This window comes from Eurypyga helias, unplaced genomic scaffold, assembly GCF_000690775.1.
Source record: "Eurypyga helias isolate BGI_N326 unplaced genomic scaffold, ASM69077v1 scaffold33120, whole genome shotgun sequence".
NCBI lineage: Eukaryota > Metazoa > Chordata > Aves > Eurypygiformes > Eurypygidae > Eurypyga > Eurypyga helias.
The window spans coordinates 12504-27601 of NW_010228261.1; the positions used below are offsets into that span (position 1 = coordinate 12504).

A 15098-nucleotide genomic window follows, 5' to 3' on the forward strand; every position below is an offset into this window, starting at 1 on the left:
AATTAGCCCAGAAATTTCAGCAGTAGCTGATAATTAATTCTCAGCCCTCGGTTTGTTATGCAAAAGCCTCGGATGCCCGGCAGCTAGCAGGGTGGCGGGGACGAACGCGAGCTGGGATCAGCTCCCGGCCAACAAGATCTGATTAGTTTGCCGTAATTGGATTACGGGCGAAGGGGAACGGAGGAGAGGTGAGGAGGAGAGACGGCGTGGATGAGACGTTTGCTTTGCTGCCTGACCTGGAGCAGCAGCTCCGAGGCTGCCTGTAAAATCCCCTCTGAAGTCAGGGGGAAACCCATCGGGCTCATCCCGATCACACGGGGATTTTATGTCTTAGGTCCCCAGGAGCAGCTCAGGGGGGGCTGCGAGAAGGTCAGGGTCCACGGTTTGGTCCTCAGGCAGAGAGAGCAAGGATCCCTCCAGTCTGAAATGCAATAAACATCCGTGCTGGGAAAGATGTTAAATAGAAGAGTGTGATATGGGGCAAAACAGGGATGGAAAAAGCCCTTCGAATTCCCAGTGCCTGATTAATTTATCCTCCAAACATGAGAGGGAAAGGCAGGAGGAGGAGTGAGAGGTGACAGCACGGTACATGTTCCTGGGAACGGGGACTGTCTTTCCAAGGGGTCAGCGGAGCAGCGCTCAGGCGGCGCAGCCGAAAGCGAAGCCTGCGTGGATGAGTTGACTCTTGAGTGGAGTGAGTTACATAAAATAAAGGCTGGTGGTTAGCTCGGAGATCTAGGAATGTGACTCACTGGAGGAAACCAGCCCGGTTATGTGGGGTCTGGTTTACTCCTGGTGAAACCAGAAAGAAACAGCAGCCTTTGAAAGAGGGAGGGGAAGGGAAAAAAAGGCAAAGGCAGACACTGAGGACTGAGCTGCTTCTTGTCGAGCGTGTTTGTGCGCTGCAGAACCACGGACGAAAGGCCACGCACCCCACGGTGTGGGGTCCTGGAGCTCCCCCAAAAGCAGTGGGACCATAAACCCAGGACAGCTTTATACACACATAACAGCAATTATAAACCAGCCACGAGGGTTTTTCCTGTTTAATTTTATCACATTTTTAATGATACTTGAAACAGAATGAGGCAAAGTGCAGAGAGCCATCAGAGCTACGTGTGTACGTAGACACGGAGCGTGGGGGTTCCGATCCAACGGTGCCCTGAGCGACCAGTTCGGCTTTCCAGAGTGTTTAATGGAAAAACAGCAAACCAGGGGCTGCAGGAATGAGTTGCAGCGGTGAACACACCATGCTGACGGCTGTATTTGGCACTGCCTTATTGAGTGACCACGGACAAAACCTCCGGCGTGCCTCAGTGCGGCACCGAGCCGCGCTCATGAACCACGTTTTCCGGAGGGCTCTAATGAAACGTTTGGACACTTGCAAAGGGCCAGATCTTCTCATTCCTTCTCCAGGCTCTCATCCGAGCATGCAGCCGCTCCACGTGTGCTGGGGTCCCTGATTTCTGCCAGCCTTTGTCCCCCAGGCAAAGCGTGACAGGGGCTGGGAGGAGGCAGGAATCCTGTTTGCCCACAGGGCAGCTCCACAGGTGGATAGAACAACCCAGGCTCAGGTGTTGTCACCACTGAGGCCAGCACAAGCTGATCCCTGCCCACAGAAGGCTACACGCCTACATCTTTGGGCACACAGCCCTGCTCTGGTTCCCCTCAAACTGAAAAAGGGCAGAAAAATCAACCTCTCAGGCTCTCCCCTTCTTCCTTGTAGACGGAAATCATCAGGAAGCGGCTGAACAAGGACATCCCCCACCACCCTGTCGTCATGCTCAACTTCTGCCCAGACTTGAGGACCGTCCAGCCAGACCTCCGGAAAGCCCAAGGGGAGTTTATCTTCCTCGTGGACCGCAGCAGAAGCATGAGCAGCATGAACATCACCCGCGCCAAGGTACCACGCGGGAGGGGAGGAGTGTTAGAGAGCAGTGGGGGTTGCTGGGTGCCGGTAGTGTTCATTACCAGGGGGTGGGGGGTAATTATATGCTGTAGCTTTAGTTATCTCAACCGTGTGGCTCATTAGGGAGCTGTGGCAAAGCTGGCTCTGCCCCGTTCTGTTCCTCTTCTTCCTATCAGCGCATCACGTGCAAAGATGTTTTCCTTTCCCCCTCCTTGCTGGCGTTACGCGTGTTGTGCGTCCCTTCTCCAGCTCTCCCTGTCTCCGGGAGGGCTCGAGGCAGGTTGCTGCCCATGGAAAACCTCCAGGGAGCTCCAAGGGATGCTTCAGGGCAACGTGCTGACCACGTGGGGATCCTTGGATGAAGTGGCTGGGGTGGAAAGTTCAAATATCCTGGTTCCTTTCCCATCCTGGTGCAGCTGGGGAGAGGAGCCAGGCCCAGGACAGTGCCGGTACCAATCAGGCACGCTGCCAAAGCTACGCTAATAACTGGGAATTGACTGCTCCGGAGGCAAACATCTCTCCTTATTGAGCTGCTGTCTAGATATCGAGTGCAACAGGATCAAGATCAATATTTACCAGAAGAAGCAATAAATCTTTCCGCTTGCTGAAACAGAAAGCAGGCATCGGTTGCCCACTTTGGGAAGAGCTTTAACAGAAATACTTAGAAATTGGCGTTTGGTTTTTTTTTTTCCTTGTAATTAGTTCTGAGATGAGATGTCAGCAGTGAGGTTTGGAAGAGCTGGCATCCCAGGAGCCATCTGGGAAGCAGTGGTATAAATATATTCTCGTAGGTTTGAGATAACAGCTTGCTGTAAAGTCCTCTGGAGCCTGTTAAAGGGCAGCCCCATTCGCGTGCGTTATTTCACCGATTCGTGCAATCTGCTGCTGAGCCTTATGGGGGTCGGTAGCCGGGGGGACCTGCCACCCCTCTCCCTGTGGCTCTTCCCAGGTGGGGGATTGCTCCCTGTGCAGCTCCAGCACCCAGTCTTCACCGTTTCTCCGTCCCTGCCACCACGTATGACAAAGCAAGGAGGCTGCTCTTGCTCCTTTGACCTTGGCAGCTCTTCTCCTGGGGCTGGCTCCAGGGTTTCTGCTGCCCTAGGCAGACTGGCCGGAGTCTGCCTTCATCAGCAGATACCCAGCACGGAGCTGCTCCTGAAATGCTGCCAGTCCTTCCTTTAATTTGGCCTCCCTCTCCTGCTGCCCCTGCAAGCTCAGGACCTCCTTGGGTGGCTCTTGCCCTGTTGCTGACAGCACAAGCTTCATCCTGGAGTTGTCCACGGCCATCACATATGCCCAAGACAATTTAAATTGCTCTTCTCTTATGTAAAGACCAGGAATAGGCAAGTTAGATAACAACCTCTGGTAAAGAAAATAGCTTAAAACTGTCTCTCCCGGTTATTTTAATTGCTGCCAGCTATGAATACAAGAGAACTGGGGATGGGGGAGGCTTTTCCTTTTGTGTAACTTTAAGCTGTTTGTTTATTTTTTGCAAGTTTGGACATTGAAATGCATTGCGTGTCACACTTCTCAATTTCACACTCTGCTTCTCACCCACCAGCTCCGCCGCAGAACCGTATTGCAAGCACAAATTTAATCAGTTAAAAACAAACAGAAAAATTTGTTCATCTTTTTTTTTTTTTTGGAAGGCTCCCCATTTTCCTCACTGCATGGGGACCCAAATATCGTGAAGGGGCTTTGGAAAGAGCAGAGTAACGTGCAGTGGTTTCACATGCAGTGCCTGTGAAAGAAGCAGTTGTTTTATTGTCAAATTATAGAATCATAGAATGGTTTGGGTTGGAAGGGACCTTAAAGCCCATCTAGTTCCAACCCCCCTGCCATGGGCAGGGACACCTTCCACTAGACCAGGTTGCTCCAAGCCTCATCCAGCCTGGCCTTGGACACTTCCAGGGATGGGGCATCCACAGCTTCTCTGGGCAACCTGTCCCAGTGCCTCCCCACCCTCTCTGGGAAGAATTTCTTATCCTTCTATCCAATCTAAATCCACCCTCTTTCAACATAAAGCCATTGCCCCTTGTCCTGCCATGCATGCAAATCCAGGTGGGAGTAAGGGGTGATAGTAAGGTAAGATCTGGGCAGAGCTTTTACTAGTGTTGCTGGGACATCCAGGGAGGGACCCAGCACACCTGATGTCTGCTTGCTTCCCACCCCCCAGGATGCCCTGTTGGTCGTTCTCAAGAGCCTGATGCCAGCGTGTCTCTTCAACATCATTGGGTTTGGATCCACCTTCAAGACCCTCTTCCCTGCCAGTCAGCCTTACTGCGAGGTGGGTGACGGGGGAACTGCGTTTCCCGGGTGCTCGGAGGGTGCTGGTGCAGAGGCTGACGATTCCATCGCTCCTTCACACAGGAGAGCCTGGCCATCGCCTGCGAGAGCATCAAGAGGATCCGGGCCGATATGGGTGGCACCAACATTTTATCGCCGTTGAAGTGGATCGTTCGACAGCCCATCCACAGGTGTTCGTCCTGCTGACAGCCGGGGCCGGCCCGTCAGCAGGGAAGGTCTTGGAGCTGCTGCGAAACCACTCCTGCTCCATCAGGTACTCGCCGCTGTGGGGGAGAAATCCTGGCGGGGTGGGGGACCCGCTTCTTCTTGGACACGGCTCCGTCTCACAGACGTCCCCGCCTGGGAGAGGGAGGCAGGAAGGATTGCTGGTATGAGCCATGGGAGAACCTCAAAGGGTTTGGAACAGATCCCAGAAGTTCAGATGCTTTTTAAACAATCAAAAGCAGGATAATTGGGCTGACAACTTCACAGGCTCTCGTCTGATGCTTCCTGTGAGGAGAGACTGACACACGAACAATCTTCCTTGCCGGGTTTTTTTATGGTTTTTTTCCAAGCACATCTGGGTCTGGCCCCAGCTGCTTCCAGGATGGGGCTGTGCGGAATTGAATATGCTGAAAGGGAGCAATGTGAAAAGCAGCTCATTTGTGCATCGAGCTCGCAGCCTGGTTCCCCAGCCCTGATGACAGGCTGGTCTGGTTTCTCCTCTCCCTCTTTAGGGGGCATGAAACATTAGAAAAATGTGAAAAAACCTTATTCCTCTTCTATCCCTCAGACTTCAGGGTTTGTCAGGGAAGATGCTCTGTCCTTTTTTTACTCCATGGAGGTCTGACTGATTCCCAGCTGTACAGGGCAACCCACCCCTCACTCTTACAGAGGTGCAGTGGTGGGCTGAACGCGATCGGAGTGAGAGCATGGTCCCTGGTGACCCTGGAAGGCAGTGCCCAGCGCCACTGAGTCCAGAGTGCGGCCCTTGTCTCAAGAGAAGATCAGAGCATTATCTGAGAGGGTGTGAGGCTGACCTAAGATTTGCTGAGGATTAAAAACCAATAAGAGAAAAGCCCCTGGTGCAGATGCTGAGGGTGGTTTCTTCCTCAGCTACCCGCTGCCCCGGATGAAGTCTGTATCCCACCCATCCTGGCTTTCTACCGCATCCGTCCTCACTGGGATGCTTGCTCCTGCCCTCCCTGCCCAGCTCCAGGTCAGCTCTGGGTTTGCAGCCTTCAGCCAAACCCAAATCCTGACTCATTGAGCTGGGAGTCGGGGGAGCATCCTCGCCTGGCTGGTTCCCCTTCCCTTCAGAAAACGCTTATTTTAATTGTGAGCAGAGATAATTACTGGGTCTGTAGCGCTGAGGACCACAGACTCTCAGCAGGGAGAAGAGCTGAACTGGCAGCAAAGCAGCTCGTTTGTGTTTGCAGAGGAGGCAGGGGCTCGGGGTCCCGCTGGGAAGCCCCCGAGCGTCACGGCTGAAGGCTGCTCTTCGGGGAAGGGATCTGAGGTCTGCTGAGCGGAGGGGGATGCCAGTTCCCAACCCTTCTGCCAGCCACCTGAAAGAGGAGCTGGTTTATTTTCCTCTGGATGTGCTGCATAACTGCACAGCAGTGGGATAAAGTGGGAGGTGGAGGGTTCTGCGGAGAGTGGGTGATCTCTGTGGGGTTGGGATGGCTTCGTCCCCCACATCCTGCCGCTTTTCATCCCTCTGCAGGTGCCACAGCTTTGGCATCGGGCCAAACGCCTGCAGGAGACTGGTGGGGGGGCTGGCTGCTGTGTCCAGGGGCATCGCCGAGTTCCTGATGGAGGGCGAGAGACTGCAGCCCAAGGTACAGGGGACCACGCTGTCAGGTTCTGACCGTGTGCTGGTCCAGCGAGGGGGAGGCCATGGCTCGCTAGCAGGTCGCATTCCTCATCCTGGTGCTGCCTTTCCCACTCCCACTCGGCAGCAGGTGGGCGACAGACAGAGCAGCTTCCTCTCCGGCTGTCAGAGGGAGTGGGAGGGTGCGTTTAGCCCCTGCTCGGGGACGGGGAGAAGCGAGAGCCGCGATGCAGCAGCTTTGGCTTCAAAGAGCCGCTGCCTCAGACACTGGTGAGGGCAGAGGAACCGGCATCAAAGCAGCCAATTAGTTTTGAAGTTGGGCTCAGCCCTGGCCTGGCTCAGGCGAGAAGTTCCCTGGGTTTGAGGGAGAGGGATACGCTGTGGTAGCTTTGCCTATTAAGCCAACTTTAAAGTAAAGGAGGGAGCCTTTTCATTTGCACTCTCCCCCTGAAGATGTGCCGCAAATACGCCGTCAGAACGGCTCTGTCCCCGGGTGAAAGCACGGTGCCCAGCCCATCACCCGCCGGATGACTAAACCCAGAGAGAATTGGGTCTTTAGCTCCTAAATAGCTCTAAAAAGCTGGCTCCTACGTTCTTGATCTCAAAAGGAGGAGTTCAGCAGTCCACCCCTCTGCAGGAACCTGGAGCACACAAAAACCTCTCTAAGACAGAACGGCATCAACACTTCTGATGTAAATTAAAAGCAAAGACAGTGAAGGGAGAGGGTTTTTTTACAGAGCTATTAATAAAGAGCTTTGCGGGCTGTGCAGCTTGGTGCCTTCAGCAGTCTGAGGCATCAATTAATAGGCTGATAAAACACAGCCTGGTGTGTCTTCCTCAGCCTGTGAAAAAGCAGGAACAATAGAGAACATTTGAGCTGTTCTGCCTCTAAATCTGGTGTTCATTTCCCCTGGTGTGCAGAGAAGGTTTTGTAGATGGCTTCCCAGTAGGTTTGTCCATGCGATATTCACGGATATTGGTCTTCTCCACATGGGTAATTGGCAGAGTTGCTGATCTCCAGCTGTGGCTTGTGCTGGCAAGGACCTGGCCCAAAAATAGCAGTGCTGTCAGTCGGTTCATGGGCGTCAGGGCTTGGGGCAGGGCTGGGGCTTGGACAAGGGGAGGCCAACAGCTTCTCCTGGGTGCTGGGAGGGGGAGGTAGAGGATCCTGCCTTGCACCGAAGCAAGATACCTGTGGCCACAAGCTCCCACCTTGCTCTGAGCTGCCAAAATGCAGTGTGAGAGCAGCCCTGTGCTTTGTATCTGCTCTGCTGCCCTTGGTATAACCATGTCCAGGGGCTGGGGGTGCTGGGACGGGCGTCAGAGCAGTCTAAGAGGGAGCAGGCTCCTAAGGTCAGGAGAGGGTACAAATCAGCTGGTGGATCTGCCTGGAGACGTTTTCCCCTTCCCCTGCAACGCACCCCGGCACACGCAACGTCCGCTGGCTGCATAACCTCTCTCCTTTGCCTTCTCCCTCAGATGATCAAATCGCTGAAGAAGGCGATGGCACCGGTCCTGAGCGACGTGTCCGTGGAGTGGGTCTTCCCTGAGAGCACCGAGGTCTTGGTTTCCCCTGTCAGCACCAGTTGCCTCTTCCCTGGTGACCACCTGGTCGGCTACGGCATCGTCTGTGACACCTCCCCGTACATCTCCAACCCCAGATCTGTGAGTCCCTGCTGCGCTGGCTGGCAGGACTCTCCTGGGAGGAGGGGGTGTCGGTGCGCGCGTGGTCAGGAGGTGTCTGTGGCTTTCTTTCTCTGTCCTCAAGGGATATGGTGAGTGAGACATCAGGGACAAACAGGAGCTCGGTGGATAGGGGCACTGGTGCTTGGGCTGGGAGGTGGCTGGTGGAGGCAGTGGTAGGACCTACCCCTTCTCTCTGCTTTCCCCCAGGACAAGCGGCGGCGTTACAGCATGATGCGCTCCCAGGAGTCGGGCAGCTCTGTTTTCTTTCACTCCCAGGAGGAGGGAGCAGGCGTGGAGAGCTGGAACCACTCCAGAGACTCGGAGGGCTGCTGCCCTGCTGAGCGTGCCCCTGATCACCTGATGGTGGGCAGAGATCCGGAGGGAGAATCAGACGCGGACACCGGTCAGATTTTCCTCTGTACTAGCGTGGGTGCAACGCCCCTGTCTCGCTAATCAAGCTTCCGTCGCTATGCTGCCAATTTGCTTGTCTGACAAATCAGTCTCTCCGGCTGCAAAGCGCTGGGGGGCTTTGCAGGAGGGATGACAGATCTCCTGAGGCTGGAGCGAGTCTGTTTGGTTTGGATGTTTTATCCAAACCTGTCAGGAAATCAAGGGAAGCCCTGGAGAACTGGCTTCCCTGGAGATTTTCAAAGCAGCTCTAGCTTTGGCCAAATAATTATTTGCGAGCTTCCCAAGCTGCTCTCCGGTGTGCGGGGAAGGAGGAGTGAGCAAATGGGATGCGCAGCTAGACTGTCCCTGCACCTGCAAAGCAGTTGCTTCCCTGCAAGCTGCAGTTGGAAGCCAGGAGAGAGGGAAATGGATCCAAAGCCCTGTCCCTAGGGGGCTTCCCCTCACCAGCACCCTTCGGCTGGGTGTTTGTGTCAGCATAAAGCAGCTGGTTGCACCCCAGAGCTGGCTGCACCCGTGTGACAAGGACACCTCTGCTACTCCTGGGGTGTTCTCTCGTACTCAAGAGAGGAGCTGTGCTGCAGATCCCCTCAACCTTGTCAAAAGCAACGAGCTATCATGCCTTTCCAAAAAGAATTTTACTCTTGCTCTGACAGGAGAATGTCTGTGCTAATGAAATTTCATTAGTGAAGCCTTTTGTCTTCTCCAGGGAGGTTTGGGGAAACGCAGTCAAGCTTTTTCTGGCTGAAAAGTGCTCAGACAAAACCTCCCCAGCCTGCTCTCCCCACAGCCCCAGGAGTTAGGAGTGTAGGCTCTCATTTCCTTTCATGGTTTCTTTGCTTCGCTTCAAACAGGGCAGGGCTGAGCCTGGGTCCCTCAGCCCTGGGAAGACCACTGGGCTGGGCTCCCTGCTCCCCTGAGCCAAGGGTGCACAGTGCTGGCTGGTCCCGCTCCGGAGCGGAGCTCATCCTCTCTCCCACCGTGCAGGAATGGTCGTGAAGGCTTCCTCCAGGAGACGGGCGTATAGCACCACCCAAATCGCCGACCACCAGCCTTGCAAGAAGGTGCCCACGGCCAGCGATCCCGGCACCGCCCTAGTGAAAAACCCCCTTCGGAAAACCCACCTGCAGGACCTGCAGCAGATCAGTCCCGAGCCCTGGCAGGCGGATTTCCAGGTATGTGATGCCTGGAGAGGCTTTGCCAGCAGGCAGAGGCCAGCGTGCCGCAGCAGGAAAACCTCAGCGGCGTAAGAGCCTGGCTCATGCTACTCCTGAGATGTATGTGTATGTGCCCGTGCTTTGTGCTGCAGCACATCACAAGCGTGTAGGAATCATGCCGAGCAGGGAGCAGAGTGCCATCCTGGTATCCCATAGCAATGCTTCCCCGCGGGAGTCCAGCTTTTCCTTGCTAAATGCCTCTCCCCTTTCTCTAAGCAGCCTGGGCTTCACCTCGCTGCTGCTCTGAGCCCCAGGCTGCTCCTTCCTTCTTATTTCCCTGGAGTTTGGCCATGGGATGTAAACTCTCCACACGGCTGGGGCACATCTCTGCCTTGCAGGGGAAAAGAAAATCTGTCCCAGAGCAGATCTCGTGCTGATCTAGCTGGAACCACAACCCTGTGCAGTGTCGGGCTGACAGGGACCTGTGTGGTGGTACATCTGCTGAGCAGTGTTCATCCCCTGCCTGCAGCAGGGGAAATTTGGGAAGATTTTTTAGGCTGATCTGTGGAAGGGTAGGGATGGTTTTCTCCTATCCTTGGCATCGCCAGGATGCTCTGCCCTGAAATCAGCATCTGCAGGGCTGGGAGGACCAGCAGCACTTTTGTTCCCATGGAAACTCAGAGCAGGGATGTCTGAGGCTCTCGCTTCGCTTCTGTGGGTTAGAGATCGGCTGGGTGAAGGGGGGCTGGGGGTGAGATGAGGGGGCGAAGGGGAAGAAGAGCCACTGCTCCACAGGGAGGAACGAGACTTCCAGCCTCCCGCTGCAGCAGTAAGGGAGGCTAACAGCATCATTTGACAAGGGGCAACCAGCTTTTAGGGGTGCCTGTGACCTTACCTGCATGGCAAAGGTTCCACGGAGCATCCTCCTACACGCAGCGGGAAGGCAGAGATGGAAACTACTCCCTTCCGGAGGGCAGTAAGTGGTTAACAGCATGCATCCTGGGCTTAATTAACTGCAGCCTGGTTTTGCCATCCCTCGTGCTGCGAGGGCTCCCAGCCTCTCTCCCAGTCTCAGTCCCAGGCTGCCAGGGCTTGACATTTCCAGGGGTGTGAACGTGAGCCCTCAGCTCCTCTCCGCGCGCGTCGTGCTGGGAAGGAAAGGTCAAAGCACTGAGCAGCTTAAACCCCCGGCTCTGTTCCCAGCCAGCTTCCTCTGGAAGGAGAGCTCGGGCAGGAGAAGGAGCAGATTTTGAATAGAAAGGGTCTGGCAAGGGTTTCTGTCCCCGGTTTGCTTTTAATATCTCAATCCTAGCTCACTAAGTAGCTCCTGGAGCTGCCTGCCTCCCATTTTTGCTGGTGGTCTCATGGAGCATCAAAAATTAGGTGGTGATGGAGGCCGTGTTCTTGCCTGCCACACAGAGAAAACGTCTTTCCATCCAGCACTGGGATCCACCACTTCTTTCTACTTCTGTTCCTTACTGGTCTTGTGTTTTGGAGGGACCTTCCCACAGCCCTGGGGATGGGGGTAGAGCAGACACTTGGTGTCTCTGCTAGCCACAGAGGGGGACATCCATGCGGGATGTGGCACTGGAGGTGCTGTGGGGAAGTTCATGTCTTCTGAAAGTGGGGAAACAGTCTTGTTAAAAAAAGATAAAAATTTCCTTCTCCTCATCCCCTGCGCCTCACTCCTTTCGTTACTAAGCAACTGGTCCTTGATCTTCCTGTCTGTCTTCTTTCCTTTGGTTCCCAAGTGAAGTTATTAAGATGCCTGCAGGGATGAAACTCATATTTCACCTTCCACATGTCTGGGGAAGGAGCCCTGGGGGCCAGGGTCCCCTGGGGACACCCCTCTGGGCACGAATCCCAGCCAGGGCTGAGCTACCCGTGGGTTTGCGTGACTGTATCTCACGCTGGGATTGGGAAGGGAGCAGACTGGATCAGAAAGGATGGAGCAGGTCCATGCCATGGGCTGCAGCCAGCTCCGGCCCTAACGTTCGCTCTGCTCTCAGTCCTTTGCAGCCGGCTCGCTCGTCTCTGCCACGAGGATCCACAGGCTCGGGCCCCCGCCGGCCGCCCCTGCTTCACCGGAGCTGCGTGTCCTTCTGCCCCGGCGCCGACTTCCCGTCCGTGCCGGACGGGCTGCAGCAAGTGGCTCTGGGAAGAGGTTTGGGACCACTCGATGCCAGCGCCAGTCTGCGGTCCTCATCGGATAGCCGGAGCCCTGGGGATCTGGGTAACGGGAGAGAGGGGGGCACAGCCAGGTTCACCTGTCCGTGCCGGGGTTTCGGTGGCGTTGCATTGCGTTCTGTGCCACCGTGTGAATCTTAGGAAGTATTAATTATGGTTTCTTGGTGGCAGTGGGGAATTCAGCTCTCAAAGATGTGATTAATTACCTGCCTCTCCCCTCTCTGCAGAGTCTGCCCAGCATCCTTCCTTCACGTTTGAAACAGAGACTTCCTCTGACTGGGAGCCCCAAGACTTCGACTTCGGCACTGCCCGCAGCTCCCCGCGCTCCCCCAGGACCCTCTGCAAGGCAGTGGTGAAGGGGCTAAGGAGCAACGAGCCCGTGCAGTGGGAAGTCACCTTTGACATACGCCCTCTCTTCCAAGAGCGGGAGAGCCAGGCGGATGGCGACACTGACCTGTGGAGCGAGACCTTCCACCACCTGGCAGCCAAGTCGGTCATCCGGGACTTCGAGCAGCTCGCTGAGAAGGAGTGTGAGATCGAGCACGGTAACGCACAGCTCCTGCAAGCAGACCCTGCCCTGCCTCGGGGTGGGCTTTCCCGCAGCTTCAGCAGCCTCTCGAGTTAATACAAGGGCAGGCAATGGTGAAATATTAGGGAATGTCTTGTGTAGTTCCCAAATAACGGCCCCTTCCAGCTGCCTTGCACTTTTCTCCTGCCCCCGCAGCTTCGCTGCCCGTTAACGTGCTCGAGCTCGTGCTCCTTCGTGCTCCTCTGCTTCACGCGGTGGGTGACAGGGGTTATTTTTATGGAGTTAGTCAGCTGGAGTTGGGAGGTGGCATCAAACTCGGAGGGACCAAGAGCAGCCACACGTCACTGCTCTGGGCTGCACGCGTGCCCGGGTCTTGCCAAACTTCTCCTCCGTGAAGTGCGTCTGTGCATGTAAAATAAGAGCAGAAGAGGCAGTAGGCAGAGTTTAGAGGGATACAGTCCCTGCTTCGGCATGGAGCCCAAGCACGGAGGTGGGTTTGGGAGCTGGATCCAAGGGGTGGGTGGAGCCCACATGGCACGTGGACTCTAACCCTGTGGGGTCTCACATGGCAGGGTCCGGGCGGCGCTACCAGGTCAACGCCGTCCACACCAGCAAGGCCTGCAACGTCATCAGCAAGTACACGGCGTTCATGCCGGTGGACCTGAGCACCAACGCCTACCTGCCCACCGTCATCGAGTACACCCACACGGGTAACGTGGGGCTGGCGGAGGGACGAGACGTTGCCCTGGGCGGGAGGGCAGGCCGGGCAGAAGGTCTGCTCTTAGGTCTGCACGCCCAGAGATGACCAAGCTCACCAGTCTGTGGGTTGGGTTGCCATCCTGGGTGTGCCAGTCCCTCTCTAACACTGGCGATTCCCTTCTCTCATGCCAAGGGGCCGCACCCAAGCAAGGCAGCCAGCGGAGCCTGAGCTCAGGAAAGAGAAGACATCGTGGCTTTTCCCCTGGACGCCCCCAGTCAGCTTGCGGCCAGAATGGAGACGATGGATTTTACGGCCCGAGTAAGATTCCCTGGGGTTTTGTCTCCTTCCTGGTGACATCTCAGTGGTTCAGTCTATGAAAAGACATCTCTGGTCTTTTTTTCTTCCTCTTTGAATATGGTGCTCACCAGACACGTGTCTGGCTGGAGTCCGTCTTCTTAACTGGGGAAGAAGCTGCAATTTCCCCTGAAATTCCCAAATCGCAGGCAGTGGCTGCTGACACTGCTTGGAAGTTAATTGGCAGCCGTAACACAGATAACATGAGGGATGAAACCGGGTGTGATTAGAGGCAAGGGGATGTGAGACACTTGCTTGTCACCAAATCCTCCGCTAATGAAGACGAGTTGGATGGGACCTCGTCTGGCACTGTCAGCTCTGTGGCTGAATTAAAATCCCCCCTGATCAGGCTCGTTAACCTGATAATGCGGCGGAGAGGGAGAGCGGCCGTGCCGCAGCCCGATGCGGTGGCGATTTCGGCTGGGCGGCGTTGGTGACGTGGTTCCTCCCTTGCAGATGCAGAGGAGAACAGGTCGCCCTGCAGCACCCCTTCTTCCTCTGGCTGGGAGCGCTGCAGTCTCCCTGAAGGTAGGGGAAAGGGCTGGTGGTGCTTGTCGGGGTGCAGGTGCATCAAGTCCCTGATTTGGGCTCTTCACCAAATACTTGTCCTGAGTTTTGGGGTGTTTATCACCTAAAATTAGACCTGACTCTCTCCAGGGGTGCAATGGACAGAGCCCTGATGGGGCCTGGGATACAGATTTCCCCCAGGTCCATTTTTGAGAAGCACAGGAGTTTTGTTACCCGCACAGGAAAAAGGAGGCGAGGAGGGAGGAAGGATTTTGCCAAAGCCTCGCAGCAGGATAAGGCACCCCCCTGTCCCAGCACACAGACACTGCTCCCTTTCGCTCTCCTGTATCACCCCGTGTTACCCCCAGCTTTGCGTTTCTTCCCAGGGCCATTACAGAGCCTGTCTGCTTCCTCTGAACAAGCCCAAAAATCCATCGAGAGCCTCTTTGCAGCCAGGTATGCGCCAGCTCGACCTTCCTCTGTGCCTCCGTGGGTCTGTTGAAAACACAAGCGAGGGGGACAGGAGGGACACCCCAGCATTTCACAGCTGGAGTCGGGAGCGAGTGCGATGCCTGGGGACCAGGGATGGGTTTCGGAGGGGAGGGTGGGGCATCAGGGGGGACATGGAGGTTATGGCCACCTTTTCCTCCTCCTGCAGGCTGACCTTCAATAAAACCAGGCTGCTGACTCGAGCTGCCAGAGGGTTCATGAGTAAGTCTCCGAGCAGAGTGAGCGAAGCCAGCTCTGAGGGCGACAACGAGAACGTAGACTACCTTCCCCTGGTGAGCAGCTCGGCCCCGGCTCTCGGCAGGGTTGTGTGATCACTGCAGGGGAGCAGAGGGCAGGAGGATCCCCCCCGGCTCCTGCCTCTTGCTGCCTCTGATGGCCATGTCCCACGGACTGCTCAGAGACAGAGAGCGACCCCATCCATGCATGCCTTTTTCCTGAACTTCCCAGAAGCTGTTGGCATCTCAGAGCTCCTCTCTGTGCTCCCTGTTCCTTGCAGGCGTCTCTGCAGTTGGCCTGCGGTGCCTTCCTCATGAACTCGGCCTTCTGCAATGCCGTCAACATCCCCATGGAGAAGCTGAAGTGGACGTCTCCCTTCGCCTGCCACCGCCTGGCCCTCAGCCCCTCCAGCTCCTACAGCGCCAGAAGGGCCAGCCCCTCCGGGGAGCACAAGGGCCACGGCTCCGGTGGGCAGCTCCTGGTTCCCAACGGGCACGGGAAGAGTCCCACCACCAGAGACGCCACGCCGGGTGCGGTACCGGAGGGACCCGGTGGCCACGTGGAAGACGCCGGCCGCCTCCGCCACTTCTCGGGCAGCGCGGTGGAAAGCATCTCCAAAGCCCTGAAGGCCGAGAAGGAACTCTCCCCGCCAGCCATCACCATCCGCCGCTTCTCCTCTCCAGAGAGCACAGCCTCAGCCGAGTGGCAAGCGGACAGCGGCCGGGGCTTGGAGACAGATGGCTCCAAGATCCAAGCATTGCTCTTTGACATCGAGTTGCAGCAGCAGACAGAGCCGGAGTGGATGCCGTAGGCGCACG

At 56.1% G+C, this 15098-nt stretch overlaps 1 protein-coding gene across 1 annotated transcript in view; it reads left to right on the plus strand.

Annotated features, from left to right (window-relative positions):
• Positions 1 to 15098, plus strand: part of LOC104515053 (von Willebrand factor A domain-containing protein 5B1-like) — an 18794-nt gene that overhangs the window by 3486 nt on the left and 210 nt on the right. Inside the window, 15 exon segments of the mRNA XM_010158892.1 lie at positions 1724 to 1900; positions 4083 to 4193; positions 4277 to 4382; positions 4385 to 4466; positions 5919 to 6033; positions 7506 to 7691; positions 7920 to 8115; positions 9108 to 9295; positions 11297 to 11510; positions 11692 to 12009; positions 12566 to 12703; positions 13504 to 13575; positions 13941 to 14043; positions 14213 to 14336; positions 14561 to 15034. Of these exon segments, the coding sequence (XP_010157194.1) occupies positions 1724 to 1900; positions 4083 to 4193; positions 4277 to 4382; positions 4385 to 4466; positions 5919 to 6033; positions 7506 to 7691; positions 7920 to 8115; positions 9108 to 9295; positions 11297 to 11510; positions 11692 to 12009; positions 12566 to 12703; positions 13504 to 13575; positions 13941 to 14043; positions 14213 to 14336; positions 14561 to 15034 (2604 nt within the window).